Source organism: Chelonoidis abingdonii, chromosome 9 (genome assembly GCF_003597395.2).
Source record: "Chelonoidis abingdonii isolate Lonesome George chromosome 9, CheloAbing_2.0, whole genome shotgun sequence".
NCBI classification, from domain to species: domain Eukaryota; kingdom Metazoa; phylum Chordata; order Testudines; family Testudinidae; genus Chelonoidis; species Chelonoidis abingdonii.
This window is the reverse complement of record NC_133777.1, coordinates 17604346-17620348: the sequence shown is the minus strand read 5'-3', so window position 1 is coordinate 17620348 and position 16003 is coordinate 17604346. Positions and strand designations below refer to the sequence as shown.

The 16003-nt window shown below is 40.1% G+C and overlaps 1 protein-coding gene across 3 annotated transcripts in view; it reads right to left on the bottom strand.

Annotated features, from left to right (window-relative positions):
- SMG1 (SMG1 nonsense mediated mRNA decay associated PI3K related kinase) overlaps window positions 1-16003 on the bottom strand; it is a 139274-nt gene that overhangs the window by 105883 nt on the left and 17388 nt on the right. For 2 of the 3 annotated variants that reach the window (XM_075069258.1, XM_075069259.1), the window contains 2 exons: window positions 12100-12255; window positions 5109-5245 (listed from right to left, as the gene is read on the bottom strand). In XM_075069258.1, the coding sequence (XP_074925359.1) occupies window positions 5109-5245; window positions 12100-12255 (293 nt within the window). Of the gene's footprint in view, window positions 1-5108; window positions 5246-12099; window positions 12256-12651; window positions 12747-16003 lie in introns of those variants that run through there. The other variant, XM_075069261.1, reaches the window with a different exon arrangement.

The window sequence follows — 16003 nt, the reverse complement described above, 5'->3', positions numbered from 1 at the left end:
CATACACAGCTATGAATTTTAAACAGATTTGCAATACTGTGCTACAGATTTTTCATACCTATCTGCACTTGCTAGGAAAGCTTACTAACATACCGCAATTAAGCCTAAATGCAGTTCTCGCTAATATTGTTGCATCACAAACATGAAGAGAGCCTTATCTCCAGCACAGTAGAACTTTAGACTTATGACACCAGAATTACAAATTGATCAGTCAACCAGATGCCTCATTTGGAACCGGAGGTATACAATCACGCAGCAGCAGAGACCAAAAAATCCAAAAACACAGTACAGTACTGTGTTAAACATAAACTACTTTAAAAAAAAAAAAAAAGGAAAGCAGCATTTTTCTTCTGCATAGCAAAATTTCAAAGCTGTATTAAGTCAACGTTCAGTTGTAAATTTTGAACAAAACATTATGGTGGTTCTTCTAAGAGTTACGAACATTTCGAACAACCTCCATTCTTCAAGTGTTCGTAACTCTGAGGTTCTACTGTAATATCTTCTATAGATACACACTTTTGTGTCGACCATCAGGTATATCAGCAGAATAACCCTTTAACTGATGAGTGAAGGCTGTGGGGTACTTTAAAAAAAAGAAGTTTTGTTAGGTGATCCTAACTTTGGAAAACAGTAACATCTCTGATTCTGCAAAGGGAATTATTGCAAAAGCTAGAGGAAGAGTTATTTGCATGGTGTATACTGCAATAAATTGTCAAACGAAAATACATTAATTGCAACAGTATTAGGCACTATGTAGAAAAAATGACATGTTTTAAAAATGAATAATCCTACTTTTATGTTTTCTTTATTTATAAAACATGTTTACCTTCTAATGTGCTTTGGGGAAAAAGTGTGTGGTCACTTCAAAAAAATTCTTACATTCTGATAAATACTGATTCACTTCAGAAAACAATGGCAAAATAAGAAGATCTGTGTGCTTGACTCCCTCAGAATTCCATGGTATTATTGCAAAGGCTCCCCAACTTGTTTTATTTCTGGGAAAGAAAGTATGAACAGGCACAGGATACTATGGAACAAGGAGGGGGAAGTCTTATGCAGGCTTTGTGAGACAGAACGCAAAAACAGTGGTGGCATCTAGTGCTTACAAACATTTTGGGCTTATCTATACTATGCAGCTTTTAGTGACAAGGCTGTGTCAACACAACCTTGTCACTAAAAGCCAGCGTGTGTGAACGCTCTCATCAGTATTTTGTCGGCAATTTTGCCAACAAAATACTTCCAGCTCTGCGAGCGACGTTACCTTTGTCGGCAGGAGCACTCTCCTGCCGACAAAGCCATGTTCACACTGCCACTTGCGTTGGCAAAACTTTTGTCTTTTGCCTGGGGGAGGGGCGGGGGGTAGGGGAGGGCAGCTTTTTAAAGCACCCTTGAAAGACAAAAGCTTTGTCGACAACATTGCAGTGTAGACAAGCCCTATGGCTCACTAAAAATCTTTGTCTTGAGTATGTTTTAAAGTTTTCGCTCAAGATTATGTCAGGAACATTATCTGCTAATAGCAAAAAATTTCAGTCATGAAAAGTGTAGTTGCTGGAATTGTCTTAAAAAAAATTTCCTTTATAAAAATATTAATGGGCTGACACTGTTGAGAGGCTTTGACAGTGTTCTGATAGGTCACATGTGAAAAGTATGATACTTAGCGTTCTAATTGTTTGTAGGTCTAATTCCTTTACTGCTGAGTTAAGGACAAGTTAGATGGCCATTGCCACTATGTTCTGAGAAATACAGCTGCACGTCTACAGTATCTTCCCTAGTGTTATAAAAAGTGTAAATTAAAAAGATTATGAAAAACTGAGGTTGGAATGAGGATGGAGAAGGGCATGGGGGAAAAGAGGTTGAGTAATAAATAATGGGAGCCTGAGCCAAGATCCTACAAGCAAAACGATATGAAGAGATTTTTAGCAAGTGCTCATAATTTCAGCTAGGCTAACCCTTAAATTTTCAAGTCCTGCTGTTATGCTAGCATACTAATACTAAAATGACAGTGCTCTCAACTGTCCCATTTTGAGGAATCTTAACTTCTCCCACATTAAAACACACACACATATACTCCACCCCAAAATAAGCAACAGGAAGTGCTCAGATGCCCATCAGTAATTTTTTCCTGAGCATACTTGTGAAAAATCCCAAGGCCATTGGAGAACTTGAGAGAGATAACTAAGCCTAAAAGATGAAAGATCCACAAGAGGTGGGGGGTGGAAAAGGCCTATGTTAGATTCCAAAAAGATGTTTATAAATATATGTGAACTAAAATTCACATGTAAAAGTAGTCTGGCCTCCCAGCTGCTTGTGCTTAATTTTTATTCCAATCAGCATCAGATAAGACTTTTTATGAGTAATGGGTTCTTTCAGAAGTTTTAACAGCATTGTGGCTATGAAAAGCGTAAAACAGGCATGCACTTCAATGGGAGTGTTCTTATGCCTTAGTCTTTCAAAAAAAATATGTATAGTAGCTCCTCTCACATGCCTGATAGATAATAGGAATCCTTAATGAAATATGCATGTTCTGGTATTTAATTATCGAGACCAAAACACAAGATTTATTCAACAAAGATAATATGATGCAGAAATCAATACCACACTGATTTTCAGAAGGAAACTTTACAGTTACTGTTAAATAAGCTAAAGGAGAGTAACTGATGTAGATCTCATTTGCATGAGGAAAGTGCACTGGTTCAAAGTTTAAAAGGGAAAACATTTATATGATCTTCAAAAGAAGCTTCTGATGTTGATATCAAGACTGCTGAACTCAGCACCAACTGCTGCACAACAGGAGATTTGTAAATATCCCATGTAGATGTTTTATTTGCAATAGATTCATTCTCTCTCAAATATGTAAATACTGGCAAATTTGCTCTTTGCTTCTCACACCTCAGGTCTATAACGCCAAATCTTTGTAAATTGCAGAATGGAATTAGAAGATTCTTATTGTGTCTAACAGTGATTCAGAGGAGGCAAAACACTTTCTTCCAGAACAAGGAAACCCTATCCACCAGAATTTCTCTGAGAGGTATACTGTCTACTGAATCAAGACTGCCTTCTCCAAGAAAGAGTAACATTTCTGTTGTGGCCAGAATGGATGCCTTCATGGTAGCAAATTTGTATTTAGAGGAGACAAATGCAATGTCTTCTGTTTCAGTTCAGTTTTAAAATACTAGATGGCTCACAAAGCTTTGACTTCCAACTTGCAAACTGGACTATTGCTAAGATATCAATTAACAACTTCAGTGGAGTCTCCTGTAGAGGCCTGCAGCCAGGGTTTCATCGTGAGGACTGCCTTCCATGCCCTCTTGCAGGCTAAGGTCATTCAACAGGCAAGTCTGCCTCAATTTCCCCACTTCAAGGGGCTCCTTACATAACACCCCTTCTCCTAGGATCTAATTTATTGGCATGAAATGCAAAACTATTCTCAGTCCTGGGACTTCTCTTCTCCCCGCAGTTCTTCCCTGTCTTGGCAAGCCACTCTCAGCCTACCCTCCTCTCATGGAATCTGTTTTGTCTTTCAGGCCCAAACCCTTCTGCCTGGACAAAGGTCTCCTGTGCACAACCAGCTCTTCTGCAGTCTCTGGCCATGTCTATACGACGCGCCATTTCGGCGCGTTAAAATCGAAAGCTCGGAGTTTGATATATCGCGTCTCGTCTAGACGGGGATATATCGAACCCAGAGCGCGCTTACATCGATTCCGGAACTCCACCAAAACAAACGGAGTTCCGGATTCGACATGGCGAGCCGCGCACATCGATTCGGCGCGGTGAAGACGGGTGAGTAACTCGATTTTAGATATTCGATTTCAGCTACGCTATTCTCGTAGCTGAAATTGCGTATCTAAAATCGATTTTCACGCGTCGTGTAGATGGGGCCTCAGTCACAGCTTCTTCCAGTTCTCTCTCCCTGAGCATCCCCTCTCTCTGCAGCTTCCTGCTGCTCTTATAGGGGACTAACCTGATCCCTGCTAAGATGTGCCTACTTACCTAAGAGTGGCTGGCCCCAGGCCACTCACCTTTAAAAGGTGCGAGCTATCCTGTTACATAGGGTCAAGGATGAAGAAAGTCAGAGAACTGCAGGCGGAACTAAAGCTACTTTGCCACAATCTTTCCTATTTAGGCAAAGATATTAAGATGTCTATAGCAAAATTAACTCCATGTAAAGCCCTCTTATGACCGTGCCCCTTTTAACTGGCTTTAAGTCTGGTTTGCAACACAGAGACTGCCCTTTAATCATTAAATATCAGTCCAAACCTGGTAATGAGCAGGATTCAGATTTACTATATTATACAGCTAACTATAAAATTTTGCTAACTTGGCAGTGATCCCTGGCCGGAGTAGAGGGTTCATGCTTCAGTGGTTCTATTTTGCCCTTCAGAAAGATCTGAGAGGCTGGTGTTGAGGAAATGTTCATTTTTCTGAAATAATCTATCACACAAATTTCACAGGATTCTACTCTATCACCCGTCCCTGTTCAACAGCTGGGAAGCTACTGGTGAGACAGTGATATTTGCATCAAACTAGCTCATAACTGAAGTGTGGGTGGGGATGGGGAGCTTCTGGTTCCCCAAGACCATTGTAGGAAGTTCTTCTCCCTTCCCTCCCCATCCATCTGTATTTTCTAGAAAATTGCATTTCCTTCAGATGTGAACCTTGTCACAGTAATCCATGATTTATAGATGTAATCAATTTTCACTGAAAATATTCAAGTTAATTATAATTTTGAATATAAGAACACAATTTAAATGCAAGTAAAAATGCACTTAGTGCATTAAGAAAACATTTCCAGGAGCAGTCAGAACAAAAAGAACAGACTGATTGTTGTACAATGGATGTCATATTTACATCTTGGGCTCACACATATTTTGTGGTTTTGCTTCGAGGCAAATGTCTTAAGTAATCAGGCTATAAATCATTTCCTGAACGCTACAGAAAAGGCACATGGCCCAGAAATGTTTATCCTTTAAATTAAAAAAAAAAAAAAAAAAGTGCATTAACCCAGCCTCACACTTTAATTTTATATAAGTTTGACTATTGATTTAGAAAGTGAACAAATATATTACACATTTTAATGATACATGGACCAGCACGTTAACATTACTAACCAGTTTGTTTTCTGGTTGCTGAATAAATTCTTTCAACTGCTTTACAGTAGCCAGTCTTCGGTCTCTGTCGTCTTCCCGAGTAATCCTCCGAAGAAGATTTGACAGTCGAGACTCGTCAGAAAAAGACAACGATCGCTCTGAAAAATAATATTTTATTCTCTATAATATGTGGTGTATCAGAATTTACTAAGAAAGCTGAACTTAAACTCATGGATATATTTTAATAGTATAGCCATTTCTTGAGAAAAAACAAAACCCAGTTTTATTTTTGTTTTTACCTTAGCCTTCAAATTAAAAAAATGAAATCGAAAAATGAAATCAAACCTGAAAATTTCTTCTCTTCTGGCAAATAGGAGACACCCTATAATGTCTCTTCTGTCTCCTTGTTGCTCTGAAGCAAAACAAAACCTGTGGTTACAGCATTAGGCTAACCCTGCCTGCTGAAGAGCCTATCAGTGCAAGAACTTCAAAATTGAAAAATTTAATTTTATGATGGATTAACAATAAGAACAGATTAACTGTTTTGTTTTATAAGTAGAAGACCCTGCTGTAGAGGCAGGAAAACAGAGCTGTTCAAAACAGAATACCTTTACTGTAATTATGTCTCCACTTCTTATAGACTCACTAATCCTATTCGCCCTAACTATTAAAAGAAAAGGTTTTCAGGTGAATATAACTTTCCTAATATCCCGTATATTCAGGTCCAAATGAAATTTTAGCAGCTGGTGTCCCAAGCAGGAGAGATTTTAACTGGAATGGAACAACAATACATTTTCAGAAATTCAGAAAAACAGAATACAGATTTGACATTCCTTTATTAGTTTTCATAAAGAAACAAAAAAATACAAAAAGTAAATAATGTACAACTTGTATATGTTATGAAATGCCGCCCATTTTACAGGCTAGATAACACAAAAATAAAACAATATTACACAGACACAACATGTTAGGGCTGGGGTAACAATAAAAATACACACAGTCAAAAACGGGACAGAAAAAACTGGGGGGGGATGAAGGGGGAGAAAAAAGGCAGAGGGATCAGATGGAATGAAGTCTATATTCCTTGAGCTGTCTACATTCTTTATCCAAATACATCAAGAAACAGGGTCCAAATTTCTTCCAATTCATATAAGTGCTCTCTACATCGGTAAGACATTCTTTCTTTCGCTGCTCACTCAGACAGGTCCAAATACCACTGCTCTATTCCGCGCATAAGCCTACTCCATTTTTTTGTAAAATCATGAGCTTCATAATTATGGCAACCCTCAAGAATCAAAGTCTTGTGTGGAGTTAAACCTAGCACAGCAATTTTAAGCTGAGGTCTGGTTGTAGAAGCATAGCACCAGCATCACTTGTGTCCACCTCTTTCCACAACGGCCTGACTGTTCGACAGTCCCACAGCATACAGAAAGGTTCCTTTTTCTCTATTACAGCATCAACATACATCAGAGGACAATGCCCCCATCTTGCAAAACCTCTGTGGAGTCCAATACATTTTGAATAGAATCTTTTGCTGTATATCCGTCATAGCCCGAGATCCACAGAAGCATTTGTAACATTCTGTAATATGCTCTGCCACTGAGATTCTTTTAAGGGCTGTGATAACTCACCTTCCTATGCTTACACAAGGAACTCCAGACTAAAGGAGTTCTTCATTAGTAAAGCATATATAGCAGACATGGACTTGGGGAGTTTGTGAGGCATTTCCAAGGTTTCCTCTAGCTCTGGGGTCTCTGGCAGGCCCAGGGTATCCACACCCTAGGAAAGATTTAGCAACAGTTTTCATTTTAAGTACTGCCACTCCACTGAGGGCAGCAGGACATGTTGTTTTAATGTTAGAAGAGAGACAAATACAGAATTTTTAATCTGTAAAATAGGCATCATACTTATTTTTTCCATCCTCTCTATGTCAAGCTCTTCTGGGCAGGGACTGTTTATAATATGTGTGTATGTACAGGGCAATGAGACCCAGATCTCAGTCAGAGCTTCTTTTGTTCCACAGTAATATACAATAAAAGTTAACAAGTTACTACTATATGCAAACTTTTTCATCCAAATGTTGTGTTGAGTACGGACTCCACATAAGTTTTGTATTGTTTGGTGAGTGATCGATCAATTTACTACCTGACCAGTACCTTCATTCGAGATATACCATCCCATGGTCCAGAAGGTTATTACTGATAGGTGAGTTGGAGCCCTAAATAAGATGGTAACCTACTAGGCTTCAGGAATCTTGAGGACTTTGCAATTGTCTAAAATTTGTCAGATTTATTTTACATGGAGAGAATCTTACCAAAGGAGGTCAGAATTACTGCAAAACTGAAAAGTTTGGTTACTTTGGAAATAGAATCTATGTTTGGCACTTGTTTGTCTAAGTAGAACATACAGAAGTGAGTTTCCCCGAGATCCCTCACTACAAATCCGGTCATGAGGAGGGGAAAAGACTCTGATAAATAAAACGTACAGTGAAACTTTGGGGAAACCTAAACCAATTTTCAGTAAATACTTTTAATATCAGATAAAAGAATTGAGGTTAATGAACTGCTCCTCTATCAGAAGTAATAGAGAGTCTGCTTTCAGATATACCTTGACATCTGGATGTAAGGAAAATCATAGTCTTATTACTATTAGGACAAACAAGGATAGAGGAAACATGCACTCCACATGGATTCATCTTTATCCATACCATAGCGGTGAAAATCCCACACGTGTACAATCTTATGAGTGAATTGTCTGACCTTGCTCTAGTGTTTGAATACAAACTGGCATGCATAGACTTTATTCATAATTCTCTCTTTGATGAGAAAGGCATATTAACACTGGGGAAAAAAAGTAATTAGATGACCTAAACAACCAGTCAGATAACTTCCACCTGGTAGGATCTTGATATGACATTAATTCCCATGCTAGCAGATTCTTCCTGTGTGGAACAAACAGATTATTTCCCAGAGACTTGTTGATCCCCAAATACATGGCATCCTACATCAGGTTGCATGATGAGAAAGACTATTGCTCTTCTCCCTCTGATCTTCAATAGGATCTCTGGTTCTGAAGAAAAAAAGTAAACATGGACAAGAGCTCCGTTGGTCGTAACTGTGAGTGGCTACTGCTCCATGTTTTGGTCTAGTGCATAAAAATACAAAAAAAAGAATTGTAGTTTTGCTTGGAAGCCCTCAGGTCTGACTAAAGCCGACCAATATTATTACTAATACCAAGACAGGAGGTAGCAACTCCAATCCATAAAATTCATCCGTTCTTTGGTTAGCCAGCCAACTGCGATGGTGTTCTCTTGAATGGGGGAATTCAGATGGATAGTAGTTTTTCTTCCTCCGTTTAAAGGAGAATGCAGGACTCCTTCTGGAAGACTGGTTGACTAGATTTTCCCTGCTGTTTAAGAGATATGGAGCATGAGAAATATTAGGGTTAGTCATCACTGACTACTAGATCAATGGTTTGAGACCATTGTGGATTGTCACTCTTTGTTCTGGTAAATATTAATTGGTTATTTCACCCTAGATGATCATGCTCCTTGTACTACTCTGGTTGGGAAAAGTGCTTCCCAACCTTCCAGACAGTATCAGTTATTGTAACTACCTTGCCTGGGTTATAAAAAAAGAAAAAATCAAAAGGCATTTCAGAATCTGTTTCTCATCGGCCATTAGTTCAGAGTCTTAAAATCTTGATGACGTTTGACCTTACAGGTGATTGGGCACCTTTATGAAAAGGAAATGGCAAGGAAACCTTGACACAGTCTAACGTACATCTTGTTTCTGGCCAGCATGTCTATACATCCCCAAAAGCTCAAAGAATTTCACAAAGGCCTATGGAGAACATGTTATTTCCTCATTGTAATTTCTTCCTTGGAACTGAGCACAATGTATTCAACCTTACTGATTACTATAGCCATGTAGACGGAATTCATTTTCCTTTGCTCTTGGCTTATCCGGAAGTCATGCTCTTAAGAAATGGGAAAGCACACCATACATCCAGGGAGGAGTGTTGAAGGAACCACAGTCAGTCCCTGGTGTTCATAAGGCAAGAGCTGCAATTTCTTCCATCAAGTTCCTACTCTAGGAACTGGAATCCCTGCTACAAGGAGATCACTCTAATTTGAGACGCCTTTGGCTGCTGGACTGATTTGGCAGCTGCTCTGCAAAAATTACCTGCCAATGTTCCATACATGGCTGAGCTATAGAGATAGAAGAGCACGGCGCAAAGGCACTGCAGCGACTCATCTGAAAAAAGAAAAATCACCAATCTCTGACCCAGCGTGGAAGAAAGGAGAGGAACAGGATGAGTAGTTTTGCCCTAAGTTTTCTTTTGCCTCGTCAGCCAATTACTGTAGCATTTAGGTTGCAGAGCAACATTGGTCACCAGAGCCTTAGAGAGAAACTACTTTTCTGAAACACACTCTGTACTAGCTATACTACAGTTAGGAGCAAAACCAGACAGCAATAAGAATATAAGTACCCTTTAAGAAGTAATTTAGAAATTTCTTGAATAAGGCGGTGCTTAACCTGCACAGAGGGATTTCTATCACCACTTGCAGCTATGGAGGTAGAGCAAACTGGCAGGCTCTTCAGTTTTAACTTGTAGATCTAAAGTTAACAGAAATAACTAACCCTGTAATAGTAAAATCTTCACCTCTTGACTTCCTGGTGTCTCATCTTGTGCGTGTTTATCCTTTTGTTTGCAATCTCTTTAGAGCAAGAACCATACATTTCTCAATTAAAATGCAGTTGTGCTGTTTTATATACAAAAATAAACTACAATATGAAACTAAAAAAAAAGACAAAGTTTACTGGTTTAGACAGATGTATTTCATTTTTCCATGGAAAAGTCTTCCACTTTATAATTCTGTTAAAAACAGCTTTGTTTTGATTTAATAAATGAAACATTGATCTTTACTACATAATAAAACGTTGAGACTGGCAGTTAGTTGAGCCTAAAATCATAGGCTGAAAACCAAGTCAGAAGGACAAAATGAACACCCAGCAACATGAACGAAGTTGTGCAAAGCAAAGCACTAAACACAGGACATCTGCAAAATACTTTGCTTGCAAAATAGGGAAGTTTCTGCAACATGCTAATTACCCCTCATACTAAGACAATCTCCACATTTAAAGAACTGCAAAGAAACCACATTTAGATCATGGCAACAAAGAAATTAAAAATTAAATCCTACTGCAACAAAATTATTCTATATTTCAAAGGAGACACCAAGTTTCAATATAACTTGCTAAGAGACTACATCACTCATTACATTAGTGAACTCTCCTCAACTAAAAAGATGCCCTCAAACTGTTGAGTCCAAAGACAGATGAAATATGAACAGATGTGTACTAGTCACAGATGGCTACTTTTAAATTTCATTCTTTAAAGACTGTTGTTTTTGCACTTTAAGAAGCAAATCAGAGATGTGGCTAGCTCAAAGGAATATTAAGAATGAAGAATATTCTGCTAATACTGAAAAATATTCTCTCCTCTCACCCTCAAATTCTATTAGTAGAGACATGACTTAAAACAGGGATAGCTTTAATCATTCATCTACTTCACCTGCTTATGGCTCATTTGAAGAGATCAGAAAGACAGGACATTCTTGTTAAGAAACTAGATTGGGGCTCAGGTGGTCTAGGTTTAATTCCCAGCTCTGACACAAAATCTTTATTTGAATAAGTCAGTCTGTGTGCCAGTTTTCTGATCTGTAAAATGGAGATAATATTCTTCTCACAGCCTTTGTACGTCTTGCCTAAAGTAGACTGAACGATCTGGGGCAAGGACTGTCTGTTACTATTTATTTATAAATTGCATAGCACAGTCAATTTTGGTGGAGGCCTTTAGGACATGGGTGTGCAAATTTTTTGGCCTGAGGGCCACCTCAGGGTTCCGAAACTGTACGAAGGGCCAGGTAGGGAAGGCTGTGCCTCCCCAAAAAGCCTAGCCTCCACCCCTTATCTGCCCCCTCCCACTTCCCGCCCTGACTGCCCTACTCAGAACTCCTGACCCATCCAACGCCCCGCTGCCCCATCTCCTTGTCCCCTGCCCCCAACCACCCCCTGGGAGCCCACCCCCTATCTAACACCCTCCCTCCCCACCGCTCCCTGTCTCCTGACTGCCCTGACCCCTATCAGGCCCCCCGGGACTCCAAAGCCCCTCCCCCCCCCGGCTCTATATCCCAATTTCCAGGACCTTCTAGCAGCCACGCCACTTGGCCGGAGCCAGCCACGCCTCTGCACTGCCCAGCAGGAGCTCGCGGTCCCACCGCCCAGAGCGCTGGTGGCATGGCAAGTTTAGGCCACGGGGGCGGGGGGGACCGCAGGACAGGGGTCAGGGGCTAACCTCCCTGGCCAAGAGCTCAAGGGCTGGGCAGGACAGGACAGTCCCGCGGGCCAGATGTGGCCCACAGGCCATAATTTGCCCACGTCTGCTTTAGGAACTACTAATTAATAACTAATTAATTGTAACAATCAGCTGTTGTTGGAATAATTAAGTAACACAACTGTAGTTAGCATTTATGACTTCATTTAGACATAAAACAAATCCTATTTTCATGCAAATGCAGTTCAAATTAAACCATCATAAAAAATAAGGCTGAAGATCTGTTCAACTTCACATAGTAAGTCTCTGATGCAGCAGGAGCACAGCCCATGATTGATTCCCATCTTGCTCTTATCACTAAGTAGACCACACTCCTCACTTTAGAAGAGGAATTGAGTTGTCAAATTAGAGTCAGATTTGATGTTCTCTTTTTCCCATGAAACAATATAGCCAAAACATTTGTTTTTAAATTGCGTATTTTTTCCCCCAAATATTTTTCATCTGCAGTCAACCTATCTTTGGAGGTTTACAATCTTAGAGTATAATTGAAAAATAGGTACACAATGCCTAGTCAAAAAACTTCTGCTCCTTTCACTCACTGCATATATGACAGAGATTGGCCAAAAAAAATATTTTTTATTGCTATTCTTCCATAAACACAAAGCATTCTTACCCTGTGATTTCCTCATGTCTTTTGTGACTAAAGCACGATTTCCATGCTGAACACTGGTAAAATCAGGGTTGGTCACATTGTTAACTCTCAGCTCTTGCCCCACCGACTTCCGACCATAAGTATTTTCCCCAGATCCTCCATTGACATTGTAGCCACCTGGGAAAAAATTGGTTTGAAATCAGAACGTTATTGCCTTGTCTATTTAGTAGCATGTTACACATAGGTAATAAAGTGTTTCAATTTTATTCATAATTAAAACTGGAAGCCTTTTAATTATTTTAATTTGTTATTTGGCTTGATTTTAGACTTTCATATGTAAAAATGTTTTTTTAGGCCCTTTGAGTTTCTGGGTCACTTGTTCAGATTAAAGGAACACTATCAATTTGATTTTTTTTAACTCTAATTTCAAAGAGTTCCATTTTCAAAATAATACACGTTTGATTTTTTTTTTTAAATCCCTTAAAAAGATTAAGGGTGTTTTGCTCTTAATTATACTTAGAGAGGTCTTCTGGGTGGGCTTAGGGCCCACCCATCCTCTATGCACATACCCACCTGTTCCTTGCTGCCTGCTTATTTCCAGTTCCAGATCTGCTGCTGCTATTACCAGGTAAACATTATCTTGTACACGCTGGGAAATGGTGAAAAAGACTGAGAGGAAGTTCTCTAGTTTCAGTTATAAAGATGTTAGGGATTATTTGTAACAATAGCCAGTAAAAAAAATTCCAGGTAAAAATGCAATTTTTCAAATTGACAATGACCCTTTTAAGCATGTGTCAACAAATATCCTCACTCACATGTGGTGTACTAACAAGTCTATTATTTGGAAAAACATTTTTAAATATGGCACAGTCTATTCCAGGGGTTCTCAAATTGGGGGTCATGACCCCTCAGGGGGTCACAAGGTAACATGGAAGTCGCAAGCTGTCAGCCTCCACCCCCAAACACCACTTCACGTCCAGCATTTATAAGTGTTTTTAATTGGGGGGGGGGGGCACATTCAGAGGCTTGCTGTGTGAAAGAGGTCACCAACAAAAATTTGAGAACCACTGGTCCAGTCTAAGTGCACAATGTATACTAAACTGGGAACACTTCCACTAACAGTAAAATACAATCTAAAATGCTGTCATTGCCTTAAATTCTAAAACCCTTTTTGAACAAACATTTTTCCCTAATGGATCATGTTCCTTAAAAGTCTGCACATTTCCAGGCTATACAAGCCCTGGAAGTTAATTAGATGCTGATTCACTATTGACCAGCCAATTCAGAAGAAAGGATGGTCTCTTGTACGTGACCTTCCCAAAGCCCTGCAACGCTTCTTCATGGTACTGCACAGCCCAGTGCTGTTGATACCATCCTACGGTGACAGCCAAATGCCACTGCCAGCCTGAAATAACCAGTTCTCTGAGAATTTACATAGTGAACGGAAGAAACCTTCTGCTCCATCATGTTTGCTGCAGCACTTTGTGTGCTGGACTTCCCTCTGCCCATCACTCCACAGGAGTGCCAATTTGTACACTGCAAAGAATAGTCTATTGGGCTTTCACAATCGTTTGGCTGACCGGCAAGAACTCAATCTTGAATTTCTTCCCTACCTAACCCATACAGTCAACCAGGGAAGAACTCATCTTGTGTCAAAAAATCTAGATCACCAATGGTCGCTAGGCCCACTCTCAGCAACACCACTTCCAGAAGCCAAACTGCCTCACAATATAAGGAAGATGAAAAAGAAATATAACTATTACATAGATGGTCTACGTCAGTGTTCCTCAAACTTGGGACGCTGCTTGTGAAGGGAAAGCCCCTGGCAGGCCAGGCCAGTTTGTTTAACTGCCGCATCCACAGGTCCAGCTGATCGCAGCTCCCACTGGCCGCAGTTTGCTGCTCCAGGCCAATGGGAGCTGCTGGAAGCAGCGCAGGCTGAGGGACATACTGGTCACTGCTTCCAGCAGCTCTCATTGGCCTGGAGCACCGAACCACGGCCAGTGCGAGCCGCGATCAGACGGACCTGCGGACGCAGCAGGTAAACAAACTGGCCAGGCCGCGAGGGGCTTTCCCTACACAAGCGGCATCCCAAGTTTGGGAAACACTGATGTAGACCATCTTCTAGCAGCCACAGCAGTTGCTTGGAACAGGGATGTCTTTTAAGGCTGCAGGAATTAGAAAATTTAAAAACTAAAGTCCAAATGATGTTGAGATACAGTGGTCCCAAAGAGCAATTATAAAGCTTCTCTCCAAGAGCAGCACATCTGAGATGTTAAAAGAAATTTCACCATTCCCTCAGGACCTCACAAAATTCTATACAGAGACCTATAACATCCTTACTTCGAAAATTATAGCAAAGGATAATCTTTTATGTATTTTTATTTGATCTGCAACATTTCTTTTCCCCCCCTCCCTTTTTTTTTTTTTTTTTTGCTCAAACAGAAAGTGTATATGTCATCAAGGCCTTTTTGCCACAAGTCAAGCAACACTCTGCTCTGGTACGGTTTCCTTGTTTGGTGAAGGCAATTTAAAGAGAAACAAACCCTGTAAATGTAGTTCCACTGGATTTATGGCTCATTACAACAATCTGTAAACTACTTAACCCTCCTTTGTCCTATGACTCTAGAGATGGTAACTGTTCACTTCACCTTGAATAGTCTCTTGCACCATGGGTTAACCCCTTATCTGTCCCCCCTTCTATCTAACTGTGACACTGCATACCTTCCTCAGATCTGAATAAGAGTTGTGTACAAGCTTGAAAGTTTGTCTCTTTCACCAACAAAAGCTGATCTAATAAGAGATATTACCATGTCTGTCTAATATCCTGGGACCAACATGGTTACAACATTTCTTTTAATTGTTATGTTTATAATATATTTTATGGTTAAAGGACAGAATACCACATTAAAATTCAAGACTAAAAACATGTAATTTAATTGTCATTTAATCAGGTAACATTTGAATTCACACTAAACCAAAGCCACATTTAAATATCCACGTTGTCATACAGATAAGGAGGAACGGGATATGATGGGAGGAAGAACAGTGTGGCACATGGAGCTGCTGGGGAGGGTCACACAGACTGGGGTTCAGAAGGACTAGTTGGGGGAGACTGGAGCAGGGGCACATGAGCTAGCGGGGTGACAGCATTGAGCCAGGCGCTGAAGGAGAGTGGGGGTGCAGGGACACATGGAGACAGGGGAGGACCAGTGGCTGAGTGGGGGTGCAGGGACACATGGGACAGGGGGAGATGTGCCTGACTGAATGGGAGAGGCTACGGGCCAGCCAGGGTCTGCATAGGGAAGGCTCACTGACTCCTTTACAACACCCCACCTAAAAAAAAAAAAACCAAACACTGTTCTATATGTCTCTCATCCAACAACTCTCCAAGTTCACAACCAGGGTCCTTCCCAGCAATTATTTCCCTCTCCCTCATCTCCTTTGTTACCCCTGACTTCCCCAAGCCTTTGCACTCCTTCTGAGGGGTACAGGAAATATGTTCCTGTATTGTAGTTTAAATGAATTATTACTCAACGTTCTATGTTAATATGCCTAGTAAGGAATCTGTCAACAAATATTTCCTGAATCTTTTTTGTCATCTGTATTGTTACAGACATACTTGCTGACAGGTATTTTAAATAAATTACCAAAATAATTGACGCTTGTGTGATTATACTGTGTTAATTTGACAAATAAAATATGCAGAATTTTACAATATTGTGCACATAATTTGTAATATTTTGGTGCAGAATTCCACCAGGAGTAATTCAATATGTTAATATTATAGTGTTGTTCATTTTAGCAGAAACATGCAGACATAATGATGTGCTATCGTGGAAACTGGGGCAGTATACAAGCGATAGCTAGCTCTTGTGAAAGGTTGTGGAATGAACTTCCAGTACCCTCACAATCAAATGTAATG